The sequence below is a fragment of the Adiantum capillus-veneris genome, chromosome 29, assembly GCF_014529385.1.
Source record: "Adiantum capillus-veneris isolate H3 chromosome 29, ASM1452938v2, whole genome shotgun sequence".
In the NCBI taxonomy this organism is placed as follows: domain Eukaryota; kingdom Viridiplantae; phylum Streptophyta; class Polypodiopsida; order Polypodiales; family Pteridaceae; genus Adiantum; species Adiantum capillus-veneris.
Window position 1 is genome coordinate 24,650,069 of NC_140959.1, and position 23,429 is coordinate 24,673,497.

At 45.9% G+C, this 23,429-nt stretch overlaps 1 protein-coding gene across 3 annotated transcripts in view; it reads left to right on the forward strand.

Moving 5' to 3' along the window:
- ALA2 (aminophospholipid ATPase 2) overlaps positions 1-23,429 on the forward strand; it is a 125,360-nt gene that overhangs the window by 54,628 nt on the left and 47,303 nt on the right. For all 3 annotated transcript variants that reach the window (XR_015187080.1, XM_086505239.1, XM_086505240.1), the window contains exons 7-13: positions 8,697-8,866; positions 8,978-9,082; positions 9,161-9,258; positions 9,660-9,787; positions 10,225-10,321; positions 10,427-10,536; positions 10,621-10,785. Coding sequence is in view for 2 of the 3 variants with exons in the window: in XM_086505239.1 (XP_086361365.1) it covers positions 8,697-8,866; positions 8,978-9,082; positions 9,161-9,258; positions 9,660-9,787; positions 10,225-10,321; positions 10,427-10,536; positions 10,621-10,785 (873 nt within the window). In the remaining variant the exon portion in view is untranslated. The remainder of the gene's footprint in view (positions 1-8,696; positions 8,867-8,977; positions 9,083-9,160; positions 9,259-9,659; positions 9,788-10,224; positions 10,322-10,426; positions 10,537-10,620; positions 10,786-23,429) is intronic.

A 23,429-nucleotide genomic window follows, 5' to 3' on the forward strand; every position in this document is an offset into this window, starting at 1 on the left:
GGACCACTTGGCTGGACCTGGACGAGAGACCAAGGCGAGTGACGGGACCACTTGGGTGTACCTGGACCAGAGAGACTAGACCCAGCCTACTCCTAGCTAGACCTAGACGAGAGAGGACTAGACCCAGCCTAGAGATTGCTAGGCCTGGTTGAGAGAGGACTAGACCCAGCCTAGAGACTGCTAGACCAGGACGAGAGACTAGACAAGTAGGTCTAGACGAGCAGGTTGAAAACTAAGCAGGTTGAGGGAAAACCAGACGGGACCAAGCTGAGGCAGGCTCAGACTTGTGCAAACAAACCGAGTGATACAGAGAGTTGAAACCAGGTAGCTCCTTGATTCGACTTTCGACGGAGTGAGACTTCTGTTGAAGTCCCACCGGGCGTGCAAAAAATGAGAGCACCTGTAGCGAAGATAATGTGTCGTGCCCTCTATAGTGGGTGCTCCTCAGTGCAGTGTGCGTGAGATCTCACTCCACAGAATGCAAACAAAGAAGACAATGAACAACGGAGCAACAACAGTACGACTCAGTAGTGAACATGAACAGCAGGAACATCGACTAGCTCAAAGAAACCAATACAGACTCTGGCATGGCAGCACACTTAGCTCCAGCCCAGATTTCATAGGTACAGTGGGGGTGTCGAGGCTCAACTGTGCAGGGATGGTGCAGACGTGCTGTGCACAACTCAAGATGATAGACTCTAGACAACTGACCACACAAAAGTAGATGATCTCGATCGGGTATCCGACCTGGACCCAACCACTCGTATGTAAGGAGCGACCAACGGCTAGCAGATATCCCAACCAGCTAAGCCTATCTCCAAACTGAGGTGGTGGTGATCTGGCCTCGTGTCCACTAGACCACCATTCGTATCACGTGCCACGTGTCACTGCCTAGGCGAGAGTCCGTCCAGTGTGAACTCCTGACCAACTGTGACCAACTGAACTGTCCGTCTGTCTGCACCAGTGACACTGTGGCCCTCCTACACACTTGCTGCGAGAAAAAAAGTTTGCTTCAACCGCACTTTTTTCTCTTTTACGTAGAACTTGAGTGTAGACTCACGACAGGCTTTTCACACATTCAATTACAAAAGAAAAATGAATTGAAATCAATGAGTGAGTGTCAGCATGTTCACAGGAAAAAAGCAAAAAAACTATGGCATGGTTTGGATTCTTGCTACTTGTAGAAAAAAGCAGTCTGTACAAAAAAACATTCAAATTTACCCATAGATATTCGTTTTGAATACTAATTTGTGTTACCAGTTACGTAGATAGAAGTGTCATGTGCACATTATGTCCGATTAAAGAAACTTAACAGGCCCGATGAGATAAGGATTGGATACTATATTATATATATGTATATCCTTTAAAGGACCAGCTACGTAGACATAAGTGCCATGCACATTATGTCCGATTGAAGAAACTTGAAAGGCTCGATACTATATTATAATTATCTATATCCTTTAAAGGAAAGTGCAAGAGTATAGGCTCCTCATAGTCATCCAGAAGACGCTAGAACCATTGGCTCCATCATAAAATAATATCGCCTAAATACTACAATATCCTCACTAGTGTTGTCATGGCCAAGAGTGGGATGTAGAACTAGGTACCAATATATCCTTGGGCGCATGCACGCACACACACTCACACACACATGAATGATGAGCATACATCAATACAAAGACCTGTGTAGTGATTGTCTATCATAACTCTAGAGATGCAGGGCCAATTCAGCAACAATGAAGCCTAGCAGTTAAAGAAGCCTAGTGCTTGATGGTGTATAATCTCGTCTAGAATGAACATTTCTCACCTTGCAAAGCACAACAACTGTTATCAGATCTCTGTGAGCTGCTCTCCTCGAGTCTCTCACTCTCAAAAGTGCTACAAGGTAGGCACACTGTCCTGTGAGTGTGTCGACAGGAACTACTCACCAAATATTTTCCCAAGTGTGCTAGTAGTCTACAAGCTATCTACCTGTGGCACACCAAATGCACAATACCTTACAAATAGACAAACTTACTCTCGTACATGTTCTAATACTCTACGTGTAATAAATGTTTCACAAATGTACAGCTGCCACCAATCATGTCTTGAGTACTCGGTTCCTCTCGCTGTGGAGAGGTACATAGAGGGGAGATGCTCTATGTCCAAACCATGGGCACTAATCTACTCTGCCATTTGTACGTGTATAGGCTGATCAATGACATGCACTCTTCACTAAGATAACCAATCTTGGCATCTCCTAATTTTTCTATTGGCATGTGGTGCTCGTCTTGTGACAATGGTACCAGAGCATCAGGCATGTGCTTTTCTGAAAGCATACCGGTCCCACCAAAGAGCAGACAGAGCAAAATCGCACTTTCAAAGTTCATTGGAAATTCTAGCTTCGTGCTCTGACCCTGGACTTACTAGCCACTCTCACCCTTACTTCATCGAGCATCGGGCGCGCTCCCATCTTCACCGATCATGTCTTACAGGGCATAAGCCAAAAAGATCACTTGCAAGAGAAGGACCCAAGATTTCTTTCGGGTCACTGTTTTTCTCAAAAGCAGTGCCATGCAGATGTTGATGTCTATAGCTGCCAAGCCGCGTACTTCCAAGGACTTGACAAGCTTTCAAGACGTTTTGCCCGAAGTTATATGGTTTCTGACATCTCCCTTCGAAGTGCAACTTCTGGCAGAGTGGGGTATCCTGAAATGCTTGCCATGGAAACCCTAGCAGATTATAACTTGAACTTTCTCGACATCTCTCAGTCGATGTCTCTTCACGAGCAGATGACCTTGGAGGTCAGTGTGATTGCTATCTTGGGACTACCATCGCTGCCAAAGAAAACATTGTTTGTCCAAGAGTTGATGGACCATGTTGTGTTCGGCTACGACCTTATGGATTGAACCTAACCCTAATTTTTGGTGCAGGTTTCAGGATGGAAAGTCCGTCGACTTTCCGAGCTCGACTGATGTCGAGATTGCTCTTTAAGTTTGAAATCTGTTTGAGAACTTGTTTGGTGAGCTTGTTGGAATTTGTTTGGAATGGTTGGTATCTATTTTGAACCTGTTTTGGTACCGATTTGAAATGTTTGACTCTGGTTTTAATACTGGTTTCATTGATTCGTGATTTTACTTCCGGGTGGAGAAGCAAGAAATACTGTTTTGGTGTTGTTTGAAACTTGGAACAACGCAGTCCGATGCTTGGGGAACGTTCCGTTGTATGCTCCGAACGGCGCAAGCCGATGGTTGGGGAGCGTTTGGTTGTATTCTTGAACCTCCAAGCGAGGCAGACTGCGGTCTGGGGAGCCTTTGGTTGTACAATCCTCTAAGCTCATGGCCTGGACCTTTTTAGGCTATTTGCGGGGCGAGTGACGAGGTAGTCGTTGAGTAGCTTCCCGTTTGTCTCGGGGAAGTGCTGAGCGGCGCTGTTTGTTGTGTCTTGTAACATGCATATGTAAGCATTTGTGTTGCATTGTGATGTGCCAACTATTGAATATTCCTAACTGGATGAGATTGCCTGGGTATGTAATTTTAGTGCATCAAGACACCCGTGGAAGATCAATGCGGTCTGGGTGTGATGGCTAATTTTACTATGCCAGCATATCAACAGTTCCTATCTGGACGAAAGAAGAAGCCAGCTCCTTGATCAAAAGAGCCGAAAGGAGAAGCTAACTCCTTAACAAAAAGAGCAAACTGATTGTCCCTGGGAATGTCTCTCGGAACGACCCTCGGAAAATTTTGAGCTAACTTGAGTTGTTTTGCAAATATGTTGTAATCGCTCCGCGATTACTCTCTATCAAGAAGGGGAGATGTCACAAACTGTTGACGTGTCAAAGCCCTGAAGAAGGGAGCCAACTTGCAGATGTCGGCCGAGGGGCCTAAACCCTAAGAAGAACAATTAACAGAAGAAGAAGTCTCACCAACTTATGGGGACCCCGTCCGACGGGGCCCCAAGTGACATAAAGGATTAAATTAATGCAGGATCCAATACACACACACAGAGAAAGAATTACGTAGCAGCTGTACGAAAATTCCGGAAATTGCGCTGACATGATGACGTGGCAGGCTGTACAGTTTTCGCGTTTTGTGTTGACTGCTCTACGGAATTCCGTGATCTATGCGAGCAGCTTTTTGGCATTGCTTTTGGACTAGAAGCTTTTGAGTTTTGAAGGCTTTTCACTGTAATTGCTTTTCAGGCCAAGGGCCTTTAAATATGTGCCAAGGGCTCATTCTCTGGCATGCTTCCTGGAGAAGGTGCGGAGCGTGAAGTTCTGGCTTGTACTGTGTTGATGCAATATAAAGAAATATCGAAAGAGGCACCAAGGTTTGGGGCCAATACTCTCTGGGGTGGAATTCCGCCACTCCGTGTCGTGCTCTCTTTTTTAGTTCAGTTGTTATTGAAGTGCTCAAAGTCTGTTTTGTCTGTTCTTTTCTATTGGCACGTGGTGCTCGTCTTGTGACAGAGCTCTTCAAGAGGAGAAGTCCTTCTGTCTTCGACAGGTCTTCGACAGGTCTTCGACAGGAGAAGCCTTCACATCATGAGGCTTTGGACCAGATCAAGCGTGAGCTAGAGGAGCTCAGGTCTCAGTAGGAGACTAAGGCTATGGTTTGGTGTAGCTCATGCCGCTCTCCAGGGCACCCTCCACAAGAATGCCCCCTTCGGGGTCATTGCCACTTCTGTGAAAAGTCTAGACATGAGGACAAGGATTGCTACTACCTCAAGGGATTGCGACAAATACAACAAAGTTTTGGTCCTTCTCTTCAACAAGGGCTACCACCTGCATCCCACATGGTTTCCCCCAATGGCCATCCAAACCACATGCCACCTTTGCTGACAGTCCCTCCTATGCAAGGTATGCTGAGCACTAGAGCACTTTTCCCTCTCAGAGTTTTTATAACACCATGCTCCCTCATCTCCTCAAAGCTTCTACGCCTCCCCCTCTAACTCCATGCACCAAGAGCAAGGAACACCTCGCCCTTCGACTCGCCCATTGAATCGGCCTATATTATGCTACAGATGCGGAGACTATGGACACTATCAAAGCAAATGCCCTCTGCCAGAAGGGTCCCCTCCCTGCTGTCATTGCCCTGAAGCGAAGGATCACTACAGTAAGGATTGTCCCAAACTTCGTGCATCTACGTCTTCGAACCCAAGTCAAAGCCAAAACGAGTTTACCTTTCCCAAGCTCAATCTGATAGCAGTTAGCACCATTCCTCAGCCGCCCCCTTCTGCCCATGTGGTTACCCCTCAAGATAAGCTGTAGTTGGTAGATGAGCCAGCGGGCGTCCTCACCCTGGCCCCGAGAGCCGCTCTCGGTCTTAACATTCAAGCAAGTTCAACTCCCCCGCACATTCTCACACCAATGGTTACCCGCTTTCAACTGTTGACAAGCCATCCCCCAGTGCCAAGCAAGAATCCAAATTTTTGCTCTCCGATATTGATGAAGCTTTCTTGGAAGCAGTTGCTGATCTACAACAGATCAAGTTACCAGAGAAACCACTAATAGAAAAAGAAAAGCTTACAGCAGAGACAATCTTGAAGAACACCTTCCAACAAGTGTCCCTCTATGACATGTTGCGGCTAGATGCGAGTTTTAGAAGTGACACCCTTGCTGTTATTCAGTCACTTTACCCTAGAGCAAGTCCTAGTGGCGGGCACCTCCGAGTGCGACCATCAGAGTCCTATATGATATCCCATCCGGCTGCTCTCTTCACGGATTATAGAAGCCCTCGTCTCACCGTGTACGTCTTGGGGCGACAATTCTCAAGAGTGATAGTGGATGGTGGATCTGGCATCAACCTAATGCCTAGTTCACTATGTTGGCTTTAGGGCTGCAGCCTACACGACCTGCTCCCTTCACAGTTACGTCAACGGACCAGAGGACAGTCTACCCAGTGGGTATAGTGGACAATGTGCCTCTGCAGGTACAAGACTTCTCCTATAACTTGGATTTTGGTGTGGTTCGGCTTCCCCAGGTTGAGGGAGGATTTCCCTTGCTCATCGAAAGACCATGGCTGCGACACACTAAAACGCTTCATGAACAGCCTCCTACTCCACCTGACGGGTTAGACGAAGATCTACTGGAGTGGTTAAACTCTACCAAGTCTATGCCTTGTTACGGGGTCTCTATGCAATCTCTGCCTAAAGGGACATTCTCCTTCAACGTCTCTACGGTCATTGAACCCAGTAATCCACTTGAGCCAACAGCAAGTGTCGAGGGTCTACAAGAGTTCACATACACCTCAACCTTAGCACCATTTGTGTCGGACTGCTCGAACCAACTTAAGTTCTCTGTGTCTGGTGAACTACCCTTCATCAAGTCTCTTCAAGGCAGCTTACAACGATATCAAGTCAATTTCAAAGGGGATGACACTGATGTCTCTCTACTCCTTGGCGCGGCAACTTCTTCACCTACAGTGCAATCTTTAGCAATGCCCTTTCCATACCCCATAAAGGGAGCAAACTTCGGCATTTCTGATAAACACCCGGCTCTACTAGGCCATGTGCAGTGCAAACGAGTATCTTTGCTCGGGTCTAGGTCACAGAACAAGATCCATGTAGCCCCTTCTGCAAGAACGCAGGAGGATTTTGCAACAGATTGGTTTGTACAAACTCTGTTTTTGCGCCTCCTCTTTCTTGGCTTCACTACCCCTACTTGTCCTCTCTTGCCTCCTACCTCCCTTCCCTCTCTCTTTGTTCCTCAACCCTTATTTTCCACCCCTCCGCACCCCCCCACATCCTCACTCGCTCCTACCCACCCTCCACCCTCGTCCCTACCCAGGCCCCGTCGCCCCTACCCACCCCTCACACCCTCACTCGCCCCTACCCACCCCCTACCCTCGCCCCTACCCAACCCCTCCCTCCAAGACCTCGCCCCTACCCACCCCCTCTCTACCCTCGCCCCTACCCACCCCCTGCGTCCCTCTTCGCCCCTACCCTCACCCTTGCCCCTCTCCACCCCTAGTGGCGAGAGGGAGTAGTTATGGACGAGGGGAGGAGAGGGGGTGGGTAGTGGCGAGTGGGTAAGGGGGTTTAGGTGAGGGCACTAGGTCTTACCCTTCCCCTACCACCCCTTCTCTCTCTCCCCTCGCCCTATTCACTCCTTAGACCACTATCCACCCCCTCAACCCTTCCCTCAACCCTCCAGTGTTAGAAGCAGCTGCTACAGACGCATTCACATCGGACTTTGAGCATTGCCTTTAAGAAAACCGAAATTTTTTCAGAGTTTCATTGCCGCCAAGGCTCCACGTGCCAATCTAAAACCGGGCATTGCTTCATTGATACCTTCCTCCTAGGAACTCCAAATCTTCTCCAAATATTACCTTCTTTAGTTAGAGTGTTCTGCGTGTTTCCTGCTTGTTTCATTGTTCTCTCTCACCGGGACGGTGAGTGGTCTTGTGGCGGGCAACCTGTAGCAGGGCTATAGTGTCACTGGTGCAGACAGACAGTTAGTTCAGTTGGTCACAGTTGGTCAGAAGTCCACACTGACGGATTCTCGCCTAGGCAGTGACGCGTGATAAGTGATATGGATGGTGGTCTAGTGGACACGAGGCCATATCACCACCACCTCAGTTTGGAGATAGGCTTAGCTGGATTGGCATTTCTGCTAGCCGTTGATGGCTCCTTACATATGAGTGGTTGGGTCCAGGTCGGATACCCGATCGATATCATCTACTTTTGTGTGGTCAGTCGTCTAGAGTCTATCATCTTGAGTTGTACACAGCACGTCTGAACCATCCCTGCATAGTTGAGCCTCTACACCCGCACTGTACCTATGAGATCTGGGCTGGAGCTGAGTGTGCTGCCATGCCAGAGTCTGTATTGGTTTCTTTGAGTTAGTCGATGTTCCTGCTGTTCATGTTCACTGCTGAGTCGTACTGTTGTTCATTGTCTTTTTTGTTTGCATTATGTGGAGTGAGATCTCACGCACACTGCACTGAGGAGCACCCGCTATACCGGGCACGACACATTATCTTCGCTATAAAGTGTTGTCTTTTTGGGAGGAGAAAGCACTGCAGATCTCCTTTCTTTAGGGGACAGTAATCGTGCTGTTTGTTAAAGAAAAATGGCGACAGGCTCCCATAAGATGCTCCAAAAAGCATGACCTGGGAAACACACACCATACTATAGGCAAACAAAAGGGTGGTTTGCACAATGTACTACGGGGATAACGCCACCATGCTCAATCAAAACTGACAACTTCCCATGTCTGAATGAAGGCCTTGTGTGCGCTGCATCATGGCGGTTGTACTGCCTTTGAAGCTTAGTCAAAATGTTGACTGGACTGTGTCGCCTGGAGTTGTCTTCCAGTGTGCATTGATGTGGCTAAGTCAACCAAACAAGAAATGTTAAAACTCCTGATCAGTTCCCAATGTGTACAACTGTCTGGTGGGCTAGGTGATCTCACATATACTGCAGTAGTCTCTCTCGCCACAGACCTGGGTCAAAGTCCATGTTTAGGCAGAATATCATGCATCAAACACCAAGCCACCACATCCCAGGTATAGAGCCTGCCATCACGTACATTTCACGCAAATCAGACTTCTTGCAGTTAGAAGCTGCACTAATGCCTGAAATATCTACAGTCACCTTTTACAAAATTTAATGCGACTGATTTGTTATTTTCAACTTGAAAAGAGGTTGATATTCTACATATTCTTTGTCTCAAAGCAGGTGTCAAGAGTACTTATAGTTCTTTTCGCTTTGTTCAGGAAATGAGACAAAGTTGGGAATGAGCAAGGGTTTGGCGGAACCCAAACTTACAGCTGTTGATGGGATGATTGACAAGTTAACAACTGCAATATTTCTGTTTCAGCTGGTGGTGGTTTTGATACTTGGTGTATCAGGAAACATGTGGAAAAAGTTTGAAGCCCATAATAAAGTAATTGAAGCCTTCATAATGAATTTAGTTGCAACATGGAGATGCAGAAACTCTGAGCAATTTTTTTTTCTTACTGTGGTTCACGTTGACCTTTTTTACTCTGTGGGTCAGAAATGGTATGTAAGCTATCCTGAGAAGGCACCCTGGTTTGAAGACTTGGTTATTCCGCTGCGCTTTGAGCTTCTTTGCTCTATCATGATACCTATCTCTATTAAGGTGATGCTGAAAATTATGAATGTTTCTTTTAATGGTGATGTTTCTATTTGAAAATCATTAATTTTATATCAAATGCAGGTATCCCTTGATCTTGTGAAGGGCTTATATGCAAAATTCATTGATTGGGATCTTCAAATGTATGACGAGGAAACAGATACACCTGCAGTTGCAACTAAGTGAGAACCAGCTATTTCGAAACCATGTGTGGAATCCCTTGAGCATTAGTTTGTATGGGTGCCACTTAGAAAACATCAGACATAGATTATAGTCTGATGTTTGTGATGCATGGATATAACAAAGGCTCTATTAACTTTCATGTTCTGTTGTCCATTGTAGTCATGTATAATTGTGCTTTTAAATATGGACAGGAATAAAAGTAGGAACGAATCTTTTTGTTGTTAGCTTTATATTTTCTTCTCAAACCATTATGTTTGGACGAGCTGTACTGCATTTCAAGTGTTAGAAGTAGGCTGTTCTGGTGAAAGAGGGAAAACTCTAGGATATGCCATATTTGCCAAATTTCCTTTATAATGTTGGGCCATGTAATAACATGTTTTTGAAGTTGGCACTCGTGCAGTACAGCCATAAGTGAAGATCTGGGTCAGATCGAGTTTATACTGACCGACAAGACTGGAACATTAACTGAAAATGTCATGGCGTTTAAGGCATGTTGCATTAAAGGTGTGACATACGAGCATGTCAAAGGCAAGCTGTCCCATTCTAATCATTCTGTTTATTGCTTTTACATCTATTTGACTTGTTCCTTTTATCAGCAACTTTGTTTGTTTTTTTTGGAGCCTTTATGTCCTGCTCATAAATAATGGCAAGCCTTTTTTCTGTGCTGACCTAAATGATCCTTTATTGTCCATTAGATCCGTCTGTTCTAGTAGCTTAAGCTATTTGTTCACGCAAGCCCTTTGAGGGGCTTTGCTATTTGTATTTGATTGTCATCATCTATATGTTGAGGTTGAGTTATACTGGTGTGGTTTGAGCACAGAGCATGGGGGTTTAGCAATTTTTATTTTGCACCTTCTCACTAAATGAGCTCTGAGCTGAAATAGGATTATCCTTTAATATTAATTTATATATCGCTTTTTCTACGGCTGATTGTTTCTAAACTGAGGTATGCTTTTGCATCATAGATCCAGAACTGTTACGCTCTGTGGCAGAAATGAATCCAGAGGTTATCAAGTTTTTACTTGTCATGGGACTCTGCAATACTGTTGTACCTCTAAAAAGGTTTGACTTTTGTGTATTCTTGAAGGACCTTTATCTGAAACTGTTCTATAAAACTTAAATGTAAATTTTTTGTTGTGCTGCTATGACCATATGAATCGCTTTCAGTAATACTGGCATTATCCTGTACAAAGCTCAATCTCAAGATGAAGAGGCTTTGGTATCCGCAGCAGCCCAGCTACAGGCAGTTCTACTCAGCAGAACATCTCGATCTCTTTGTACGTTCCAATCTTTGAAAGTAAATGTTATTGTGTTTGTTGGTATGGGCTAATATCTGGCTGTTTCCTCTCATTCATGATCAGGTTTCAGTCTGCTAGGCAGATTGATGGAGTATGAAATTTTGGATACTTTGGAGTTTACCTCTGACAGAAAGCGAATGTCAGTGGTTCTAAAAGATGTCAATTCTGGCAAGTTGATGCTGTTGACGAAAGGAGCCGATGAAGTGGTCTTGTCATTGTTGCGCAATGGTATGTTTTTTGCCCTACTAAGGCACCCACTGGTTTTGTCTGATGTGTGTTAACTCTTGCCGGATCCTTCAGATTTTATTTTTTGTTATCTTGTACAGCTGATGAGAACATAAAGATCACATTGCTTTAAAATGTGCTTCACATAGCTTGCTACACCCTTACCTTGCAAGGTCCATCAGGCTAAGAATTCTGAGCCAATTCGTTGCAGATGTGGGTTGTTTCATAGCCAAAACCTTGGACAAGCCTGTGAGGGCCATTATGAGCAAGGACCATTGTTCCCCTATGAGTAACCAGCCAATGGTAAGTAGTAACCCTGTGAGGATGATAACTGGCTCCGAGCCGTGTGCAAAGATTTCAAAGGAAGCCTGTTGAGATGCCTTGTTACCCCCAATGCTTTGCCACAAGTGGATAGGCCTTTGGTCTAGCCATCACGATGTGATGGCAAAGGTGTGCAGTGTACTGGAAACAAAGTACCCCAGGTTGATCAAGGGAGGTCCCTCCCAAAGCCAGTCCCTAGGGTCCCAATGTAGTAGTGCTAGAGCTGTGCCCCATAGGTCCATACCCTCCAACCTTTTCTGACCCCCCCATTAGCACAGGATGGAGCTAGCTAGATTGATGCATTTGCATGGTTGTACTACCCTCAGGATATAGACATGCACCTATCCCTAGCACTAGTGCCCCACCCATCCCCATAGATTTCATCACCCACCATACGTCCTTCTCTCTTTTATTTTGTAGCAGTCTGAACCATTTTGTCTTTTCCTATAGACAAAAGACATATACACATGTATACTTGATTTGTCTCATAGGCCGACTTCGGCCTCACACAGATGTTAAAAAGCTCTCTCTCTCTCTCTCTCAGGTGAGATCTGCGAGGTTTGGGACTTGATCTGTGGTGTCTAAGGGCTGAAAACTGAAAACGCTGATGGTTCTTGATGATCCGTCGCGGTAAATCCGCAAAACGCTGGGGCTGATCTGCAAATCAAAAACGCTAGGGCTGAAAATGGCTCTGCTTTCGCCGGATGGCCTGCAACTGCAAAATGCTAGGTCTCTTGTTGAGTCTTCTGTCGCAAGGTCTCTGCAAAAGCAAAAGCGCTGGCTGATCTGGTCCAAAAACGCTAGGTGGTTGGTGTGCAGCTTGTTGGTAACATTTCATTTCTCTCTCTCTCTCTCTCTCTCTCTCTCTCTCTCTCTCTCTCTCTCTCTCTCTCTTAGTCGTTGAGCATTTCATGCATGCCAAAGACCTACTAGCAGAGCTTCTAGCAGTTATTTTTAACCGTGCCATGTATGAGGGCCTACCGGACACTTGGAGCCTATCTACGATCGTACCTATCTTCAAGTCAGGAGACCCCATGGAGCCTGGGAATTATCGCACTATTATGATTGGGCACACACTGGCACGGTTGTATGCATCCATTCTTGAGCAACAGCTGAGTAGATGGGCAGAGAGGGAAGGAATGCGTGCAACTGGGCAGGCAGGGTTCAGGAGAGGCTTCTCTACTCTTGACCATATCTTGACACTCAGGGCCATCATCGAGGAAGGCAGATCTCATGGGAGACGGATCTATTGTAGCTTTGTGGACTTCCGCAAAGCTTTTGACACAGTACCCAGAGCTAGATTGATGCGTAGATTACAGGAAATGGGAGTACCCACAGAGCTCATTTGGGGGATCATGGCATTGTACAGATCAGTAGTAGGGCATGTACGCACCCCGGAGGGACTTTCTACACGGGTTCACTCCACTATTGGGGTGAAGCAGGGCTGCCCGCTCTCTCCTACTCTTTTCGGTATGTATGTGGATGAGGTTTCTGACTACATTGACAACGATGGGGATAAAGGTGCACAACTGGCAGGGACATGGATTCCACTTTTGTTATATGCTGATGATATAGTGTTGATCTCCGAATCCCCAGAGGGAATGCAATGTCAATTGGATGCCTTGCATACGTTTGCCCACGAAAGTGGTCTGTCTGTCAACCTTGGTAAAACCAAGGTTATGGTGTTTAATACCACCCCACAGTGGATTAGGAGGTCAGCACCTACATTCACATACGGCCAGCAGACTGTGGAGTACACAGACGCTTACACTTACCTTGGAGTGGTTTTTTAGCGGACCTACATTCTCACTCAGTAGAGCAGCAGAGACCAGATTGACTAGAGCCCACGCAGCATTGGGTAGATTGGAGAGGATGTGTTCGCAGGATCAGTTTCAGGAGCCCCGGACGAAGCTTTGGCTCTTTGACACCTTGGTGGCTTCAGCATTGCTCTATGGGGCTGAGATATGGGGACCTTCATTGGATCACCATGGGAGGCCGGGTCGCACAGACGGATGGGGGAACATGGAGAAACCTCTTGTCTCTATGATCTCGCGGCTCATTAGAGCCAAGGCATCAGTACCACGGGCCATTATCCGAGCAGAGCTAGTGGCCCCCCCACTAGTGGTGGAGGCGTTCACTAGATCAGTCTCCTTCATAAACCGCACATGGGAACTTCCCAGAGACAGATATGCCCGCATTGCACTTGAGTCCTCCCGACAGTTAGCCATACAAGGAGATACAACATGCTGGTATGGGGAGATGACATCATGGTTTCAGGCGCATGGGTTCAGCATAGACAGGCTGCCACCATTCTAGTACTCATTGGATGCACCATCTCTCATTCTTACACAGTCGGAGATCACCAAGCTCATCCGCCAAGACCTGACCCAGCTAGACACTAGGAGGACATGGATACAACCAGCACAAGAATTGGGCACGAAGATGGCTTTCAATAGAGACCACCTTCTCCAGCTCACGGAAGATGGTTTTGTGACGAGACCAAGATACATGGATACCCACTTGTCTCATGGGATATGATGTGCTATTGGCCAGTTACGCACATCGTCTCACCAGCTGCGGATTGAAACTGGGAGATACAGCGGAGTACCAGCAGAGGCCAGGACATGCCCCTTGTGTGACATGGAACCTGAGACAGAGCTGCATTATACATGCCGCTGCCCCGTCTACTACGAGATACGAGGCCGCTTCCATTGCTTGTTCAAAGAGGGTTTTGGACCACTCTCAAGAGTAAAGGGATACGAAGATCAGAGATGCCTGGGTTTGTTCTTGCTCGAGCTGCGCAGACATAGAGAGAGCCTGATGAATGGCGAGGTTAGCCAGTCTCAAAGACGGATCACAGACTTCTTCAGAGCAGACACGGGACAGCCGCAAGAGCCACCCCCACAACAGAGCTCCCCCTCGTCTCACACTAGAGGCACACTGATCGACTGAGCGATTGAACTGGGGAAATCCAGGTGCCCACGACTGCGAAGGACTACACAGCATCGACGGAGGCTACGTCAAAAGATTAGGAGCACGCTGGCCAGGGATGCACGACGCCCGGTCAGACTACTAACCATGGAGGAAATTGATGAGATTCGCCAACGACCGATGCTAGATCGTTTGTGATTCAGCTATCCCAACAAGCCGCCCATTTTTGCTTAGCTCACATCGACCAATCTAGGATCCCATAGTATATATCTTTGTTTTGTACCGTTGTTAGGTTATTTTGTTACTCTGACTTTGTATCAGATCCACCACCTTGTAACTTTCTGGTCTCATAGGTCACTATGGCCTTTTGAAGACGTTAATATAACATTTCATTTCATTTCATTTCTCTCTCTCTCTCTCTCTCTCTCTCTCTCTCTCTCTCTCTCTCTCTCTCTCTCTTTAAGATACGCGTCGCAAGGAGGAAGGGTGCACGTGAGGGGTAAGTACCCTTGCGTGCGTTTTCCAGCAGCCCAGGAGATTGCGAGCCATCTTCCACAGCCATCACCTACTTGTTGCTGCCTGAGTTTTCACAGGGTATCAGCAGCAGCACCATCAGTACCAGCAAGGCTCAATATTCAGCCTTCAAGCACTCAGATTTCAGCCATACAGTACATCAGATTTCAGCCATACAGCACGTCAGTTTTCAGTTTTCAGTTTTCACCTTACAGTACCTCAGCCTTCAGCCCTCAGTACCATCGGTTTTCAGCAGCCCAGTACCTTCTTCTTCATTGCAGTACCCCAGCACCACAACATCCACCACCCAGTTCCCCATGTCAGCATCTGTTTTCAGCCTAGTGCTGCACCTACATTCAGCCACAGCACTCTTGTATCAAGATACATGCAAACTATAAGCAAATACCATTCCAGCAACGGAGTGGGGGGCCCTTGGAGGGGGGTTTGGGACCCCATCTGGTAGTCAATGTCGGGGATGATAGCATTTATCAAACCCCGCCAAATCGAAAGCGACATTTAGGCGGAGGTTTCGAGAGAGCATACTATCGCCAATATCTGTGAGAGCAGAGAAGCTGTCTACAATCAAAGATGACTTAATGTATGAGAAGGTATAGTTGATGATTAAGGCGGAGCTGAGCCTCTTGAGGGGTGACATTGAAAAAGAGATGTATGCAAATGCGGAAACTTACAAAAAAGCTATGTATGCAGGTATGAGGAAAGAACTGGACAAAGAGATGCTTAGTAAGCGTGACGAGATGTACACATCATTGAAGGCCGAAATGCAGACGATTGTGAGGGTAGAAGTGAATGTAATGGAATGTATGATGCAGAAAAGACTAAAGGATGCACTTGCTATGTTTGAATCTTGGAAATAAAAAAAATGGAAGAATGCATGAATGAAAAGGATGTAGTGATTGAAGCACTTAAGGGAGTCCTTGAAGCTTGCAAAAATACCCCCGCAAAGGAGGCAAAAAACAAACCTTCAATGATCAAGGAGCTCAAAAGCATTGAGGAGGAGGTGAAAACTCTACGAGAGGAGGAAGAACAAAAGGCACGAACAACCTCTTCACGGGCAGAGCACCTATTCAAAACACAAGAGAAGGTTGATAAAGGTGAAAAGTGGATCGGGGACGCAAAGAAAGGAAAAGGTAAGATGCCTAAAGCCACACCGAGATTGACTATCATCAATATGACAATTATGGAGGAGCAAAAGAGAGAGACTAGATCCCTCCATGTGCGTGTTACATGTCTCAAAGACACTGGAAAAGTAGAAGAAGAAGTGTAAGAGCTCTTGAAGCGCATGAGTATTTCTCAACCCACACACACAGGTGCTTGGAGAGTTGGCAAGAAGGGAAGTGATGAGAAAGGAAGGCCCAAGGAAAGAGCACTCATTATACGTTTCCCTACATTGGAAGCTAGGAAGGAATCCTTGAAGAAGAGACCAACACTCACGCAAACTGGGATATTTTTGGGTGATGACCTCACTCTTAACACAGGTAGCACACATGCAAGAGCTGATGCGAGAGATCAAGGCGGCGAGGGAGAAATGGAAAATTGCTTTCTACAAGGGAGGGAGAGTAGTGGTGTTGGAAAAACACACCGCATGACAATGCAAGACTTAGGGAACCAACCTTAAAATGGCAGCATGGAATTGTAACTGATCAATGATGCTAGAATTAGGCGCATTTGAGGATAGATGTAAGGGAAGAGACATTATTCTTTACTCGGAAATGCATCAGACTCCTGGCGGCACATTACCTAGAGTGACGGATACCATTGGGAGACTACTTGTAGGCAAGAAGTGAGATCAACACATAGAGGACGAGGGTCAAGAGGTGTGGCGGTCCTATTGAGGGAGGAGCTGCAACTCCTCATTGTATTGTTTGGAGGGATGAGTAGGCCATATATATGTGGGTCAGAGTGAGAGCGGAGACAGGGAGGCCACTCTACATTGCAATATGCTATTTTTCCCCCAACACATCTCATTATGGATGGCCCAAGGGAGAGTCACCCTACATGATATTGGATGAGGACATATGGGAGTTCTCTAGGGATGGAGATGTCATTCTTTTGGGAGACTTCAATGCCATGACGGGTCAGTCTCAGACAACTTTCTACGATACATCAGAGGAAATGTTGAGAGAATTGGATGTTAGTGATATGAGATTGGCCAGGTGTTCGCAGGATGAAGAGCACACTGGATATGGGGGATATCCGATAGATTTGGGGACTGCATATGGACTGGCTATCTTGAATGACCTCCAGAGATTTCCAACGTTAAGTGGGTTCACTTGTTTTCCTCACAGACATGGGGCCAGCACAGTGGATTATGTTTTGGCTTAGCCCAGTTTCATACCCTCGACAAGCCATCTTGAATGACCTCCAGAGATTTCCAACGTTAAGTGGGTTCACTTGTTTTCCTCACAGACATGGGGCCAGCACAGTGGATTATGTTTTGGCTTAGCCTAGTTTCATACCCTCTATTCAGGACTTTACAATCGGGCCTATTCCGAGCAGTAATAGGCTTAGTTCAAAGTCATTTAGGCCCCTCGCGACACTTATAAGTTGGTGGGTACTAGGGAATTAACTCAAAAGAGGCAAACTGGACACTTGGCGGCTCCTGATGCAATTGCCAGAAGCATCAGCAAGAGGGGGCGCCCAAGAGAGAGAGGGGGACTGATTTTTGTACATACAGTGTGTGCTACTGTGTGTGTGAGTAGTGGGAGAGGTGATCACAGCTTTAATGGAAAGCTTGCCTTCTCCCTTGCTCTATGTAGCGCGAATATTTGCTATCACACATCTCTCTCCCCTTTGCACATATGGTAATGCCCCACTAGTTGGGCTTCTCAGATGACAATGTACAATTCTGGGGGTTTTATGCGCGTTTGCCAAGGCAAGAGCCTTATGTACAGGAACCGGATTAAGTAATTGCTAATCCCTTTCAGGTACGCACAGTTCCATCGCGAAGGATTGCGAAAATGGAGAGTTTTCTCGCGTGAAAACTCGTCGATTTACATGAGAACTCTCCCATTGCATGCAGGAGCACCTGAGACACGCGTAGGCGTGCTCTCTCCGCTCGAAATGGTCCAAAACAGAGAATTACAGCCTGTTGTGTTTTTCTGTAGGTTTAGGGTTTCGCTCCTAAACTGCAACTAATCGCCAAGGGAGCCTCGGAAAGGCCTTGGGATGCATGTACAAAGCAATTGGCACCTAACGCTGGCAAAACAGAAAATTACAGCATGTTGAAATTGACCTGCAGCTCACTGAAAAGCTTCCATACCGCAAGGTAAAGTGTCCTTGACGTGTACTTTTGACCTACAAGGATTTTTGTGCCCATTTATTTGTCAAGGGAGCCTTGGGAAAGCATTGGGTGCTTGTACATGACAATTTAGAGAGATTTCCTGCGAGGAATCTCGTCTAATTCAAGGGGCAAGTGACCCTACAGGGACGAGAGCTCGAAGGCTACCCTGAAAAGTGATCGGCACGCGGAACGGAGCGCAAAACAGAGTAATTAGCAAGCTGCAATTTCTCGCCAGGTTTTGCAAAGTGCTCTAAAAGTGTGTGGAAAGTCAATGTTTACTTGGGCTTTTGTCCGTGGAGACTTCTACTGTGGTTATGTTGCCGAAATCGGGTTAGAGTAGAGGAATTTCAGCCTGATAAAAGTCGGACAGCTTGTAGAAGTTTACAGTTTTTTTTCAAGTTTAATAAGAATAAAGAAGTACCGAAAGGGGCGCCAGTCTTTGGGGCCAACAGGGTGTTGTTGTTTGCTTGGTAGCGCTCTAACTGCCAGGCCGTGGTTTGTCTTGTGGTGTTGAATTCTAGTCACAGGCTTATTTGTGAAGTTCCTCTGTATCGTAAAGTAAAGAATTCCGGGCGAAAGCCAAAGTCTACCACCCTACGGGCCGGTTTCAAAAACTTGAGCGTGGTGCCCATGTTTTCAAACAAGCCTCTCCAAAATGGTTGGTCATATGAGGATCACGATCATTGACAATAGACTGTGGCATACCATGGTACTTGAACACATTGTACATGAACAACCGTGCCATCTGATTATATTTTATCTTCTCTTGACAGGAATAATATGGGCCTGCTTGCTTAAACCATATACCATCATTCCCTGTCGACGTTCTTGGAAGAAAATCCATAGCAGTACTTTCCCATGGCTTATCTAGAATAGGTAGTGGTTGTAACAATCCTGGTGCCTTTTGCTTGTCAAACTTGACCTTTTGGCAAACCACGCATGCTCGCACAAAGTAGGCCAAGAAAAGAATGTCTCGATTGCTTTCGCTGTTGTATCTATACCACGATGCCCTGCATACGGTGGAACATGGCTTTTTACCGAAACCTTATGTCGCAATGGCCTAGTGACACATAGTCTGCCATGCATCATCATAAAACAGTCCCTAATGAGATAGTGCTCATGGTGTTGTCCATCTTGCAATTGCTCAAAGATCCTTGCAAAATCTTCATGAATCGCATACTGTTCCTTTATATCATCAAGCTCATGATGATAAGGAATTGACACAGCTGAAATTTGTGGTTTCTTGATAACGCATCAGCCACAACGTTCTTCTTGCCTTCCACATGCAGAATTTGAAAGTGGAACATAGAGAGAATGTTTGCCCATCGCATATGCTTTTCGGATAACTTTGATTGTGTCAAGAAGTATCGCAAGGATGCTTCATTATGCGTACAACAATACGGTGCATTCGTCAATAGGCAAGGCACCTATTGAGATTGTTGAGGGTGGCAAAAAGGTACCTCTTATTTTGCACACAAGGACAAAATTTTCAAAGCAGATCGATATGCTGAGAATATGGATGAAATGTACAAGAAAATCAAGCTTGCCTTGGAGAAGACTCGGGGAAAGCAGAAAAGGGTTGTTGATCATCACCGACGTGAACTGTTGTTTTCACTTGGTGATTGGGTACTCTTACGGTTTCAAAAGGCAAGGTTAAAGAAAATGAAGGGCAAGGAAAGATTGTTTCTGAAGCTCAGTATGCGTTACTATGGGCCTTTTCAAGTACTTGAGAAGATCAACGATGTTGCGTACAAGCTGAAATGGCTTGACACTTGGAAGATTCATAATGCATTTCACGTGAGTCTGCTAAGACCCTTTGTGGAAGTTGTGCCGGAAGATACGCCAGATGAGGATCAATCAGAAGTTGAGAAACCTTATGAGATCTTGGTACAAAGAGCAAGTTTTGGCACATAAGGAAAGAAAAGTTAAGGGAAAAGTTGCATGACGGTATTTGGTGAAGTTGAGGAACTATCCACCTATGGATGCAAAGTGGATGGAAGAGAGTGAACTGCTAGAGTCATTGAATGTATTGCAACTTTACCTTTGGGTTACAACCTACGATTGCCCCAACCCAACGTGTTCGAAAGAGGGGTGATGATGGAGCTAGCACATCAAATGTACATACGGATTCAGTGCAATAGAAGTGCACATTGCTCTATAAATGCTAAAGGTATTATGCTCACTTCTATCGTAGATGAACTGACAAAAGCATGAAGGTTTCATTAAGTCATTCTCTATGTTTCATGACCTTTCCTATGGATACATGCGATGATAAAAGGGTGCTAATCACACTAAATCGTCTATGGCATGTATATTTGGCATGCAATTGAGGACGTTTGCGATTTCAAGAGGAGGTATGTCACGAGGCTGTGGCAACCACTAACCTTAGTTGTTGGTTTCTTTCCCTTGATTTTTATTTAATTTTTGGGACCCTCTTTTTGAAGTCACAAATGGCCGGACATTGTGTTAGTAGTGTGAAACGGCCGATGGCCGAGAGTTTCACCTGCAGTTGGGAAGGGCAGGTCGTCACGAGATTGTTGGGCTAGTGGGCACTAAAATCCGAGCAGTAAAAGGGTGTCTAGGCTCAGTTCAAATTCATTTAGGCTCCTCGCTACACTTTATAAAGCTGTGGGTACTGGGAATTTAACTCAAGAGGCAAAGTGGACACATGGCGTCTCCAGTTCGATTTTCCAGGTTTGCATGAAGAGGGGGCGCCCAATTTGGAAGTGGAGGTTGATTTTTGCTTCACAAGTAAACTCAAGTGTGTGTGAGTAGTGGGTGCATGTGATCACAGCTTTATGGAAAGCTTGCCTTCTCCCTTGTCCTATGTAGTAGGATGATTCCGCTCTCGTGCATCTCTCTTCCCTTGGAATACAAAATCATGATGCCCCGCTTGAGGGCTTTTCATCTGTATGTACGGTTGTGTGGGTTCATTTGTGATTGCTGAGGCAAGAGCCTCTTGCATGGGTATTGGATTAGCTAATTGCTAATCCCCCGCAGGTACATGTGAATCGGAGAGATTTTACGCGAGAAATCTTGTCCGATTCAAACGGCAAATGGCCCTGTTGGTGCGGGAGCTCTAGGGCTTGCTACGGATGTGACTAGCACGCGAAACGGAGCCCGAAACAGTAAATTACAGCCTGCTGTGTATTTTTGCAGGTTAAGGGTTTTGACTCTAATTGATCCCTAATACCCCCAAGACCTTCGGGGAAGTGAGGGGATCATTGTACAAGTGATGTGGTGCATTTTTGGGGCAGAAAACAGAGAATTCAGTGTGCTGTAAATTCTCGCCAGGTTTGGGGAAGTGCTTGTACGCTCCGAGAGAGTCACCTTTGCATGGGGATTTTATCTGTGTAGCCTCCTACTGCGGTTATGTTGCCGAAATCGGGCTAGAGTAGGCCATTTTCAGCGCGGTAAAAGCGGGACAGTTCGTAGGAACTTGTAGGTTTGATCTCAAGTTTAATCAGAATAAAGAAATACCGAAAGGGGCGCCAATCTTTGGGGCCTATAGAGTGTCACTGTCTGCTTGGTAGCACTCTAGCTGCCAAGCCGTGGTTCGCTTGAAGTGTTAATTCTAGTCACAGTTTTTGTGTGAAGTTTCTCTGTGTCGTAAAGTTCAAGTAAAGATTTCGGTGAAAGCTAAAGTCTACTGCCCTATGTGTTGGTTACAAGCTCTCTCTGAAGAGAATTTGAGAGGTTCTCCTCCTCCATCCACTTTGCATGGAGGGCCAAAAAATACCCTTGACCAAATTATCCGGTTGACCTAGCTTACCTTTCAGTTCCTTTCTTGTGCCCTGGGACTTGTTGGTAGCCCTGTTGGCCTCCCTGTCCTTGGCACCTCAATCTGGATCTGTTGAATTCTCTGATCTACCAGCTGATTCCGTTTCCTTTCTTCCCTTGTGCCCTCGGACCTGTGGGTAGCCTCGCTAGCCTCCCCTGTCCATTGGCACGTCAGTCTCAATAATCGGAACCTTGAGACGCACTATCATCTGATCCCCTTTCTTCTCTATCCTCTTATGAACTTGCATGTGGTTTGTTTAGTTCGTTGGATCCCTCGGATGCACTACCATCTGATTTCCTTACTGCACCGGAATCCTGTGATGAGTTGTCATCCGGTTCCCCTGATTCATTCTCTTCATTGAAAGACTCCTGGCCTAGTGAGGCGGATACTATCCTGTCCGTAGGATAAGTCAATGAGCCGGCATACATTCCAAATTCTTGCTTAGCGTGTCCCATAAGTCTTTGAATAGAAGCAAACTTCTATTCCAAACAATACTCTCGAATCTCTTTTGGCAAACCACAACAAAACCACTCAATCGAGTCCCTCAAAGTAATCTTTCAAAATGAAGACACTGGCAAATAAATATCCCAAAAACTTTGGCAGTAGTCATCCAATGTATCTTTCTTAGTCATTCTCAAATGATGCCAAGCCGTAATGACATCTCTTTCATATTCGTCTAATATCGAAGTTGACGTGAAAATTTTCTTGAATTTTACCCACGTCGCAGGTGCTTCTCTGCGTAACAACAGAGTAGACCTCCATGTCTGTGTAGTTCCTTTCAAGTAGGATGCCGTCCTTCGCACCTTGGAGTGTTCCGTGAACCAACCTTTAACGACGTCAAAGTGTTGTATAAGAAGGGCTCGATGGGTGTCCTTGTAGCTTGAAAACGTCTCAAACGTGACGGCTTGACCCCCTTCTTTGAACTCCTTGGTCTTCTTACTCATCTGCTCACTATTAGAAGAGGACGAGCTCTCCTCCTTTGAATTGCTAGATGGCCTCCTTTAGAATGAGACTTCTTATTGGATGAAATTCTTGTGGGAAGCCAACAACCCAAGAAATCAAGAGCTACGATTTGGAACAAGAAAGCTGATTGTCCGCCAGATTGTCCCTTGGAATGTCCCTCAGAAATTTTGAGCTAACTTTAGTTGTTTTGTAGATATGATGTAATCGCGGACGATTACTTTCTTTCAAGAAGGGGGGATGTCACAAATTGCTGATGTGTCAAAGTCATTGAAGAACGGAGCCAACCTTCAGATCCTACAGTTGAGGGGCCTCAACTCTAAGTAAAGAAGCAAAAGCAGCATAAGAACTTTTATCAACTTGCAAAGTCTTGCCGAGAGGCCTATTTTTAAAGAGAAGTTCCCGCCAACTTATGGGACCCTGTCCAATGTGGCCCAAGTGAACTAAAGATATATTACGATAAAGCAGGACCAACGCACACACACATGCTAATTTGCGAGTAGCTTGTTGACGTGGCAGCTGCTGTACTGATTCCCAAATTTTGTGATGATTGTTGACGTAGTAGTCTGTACGGATTTTTGGATTTTACGTTGACTGTTGACGTGGCAGATTGTACGGGTATCCGCGTTTTACGCTAGCTGCTGAGGTGATAGAGCTGTATGGATTGTTGCTTTTGCGCTGACAGCTTTTGGGCATTTGCTTTTGGACTAGATGCTTTTGAATTTATAGCTTTTCATGTAAACTGCTTTTCATAGGCCAAGGGCCTTTAAATATAAGCCAAGGGCTCATTCTTTGGCATGCTCTGCGTGAGGTACAGAGGATGGAGTACCGACGATGTAG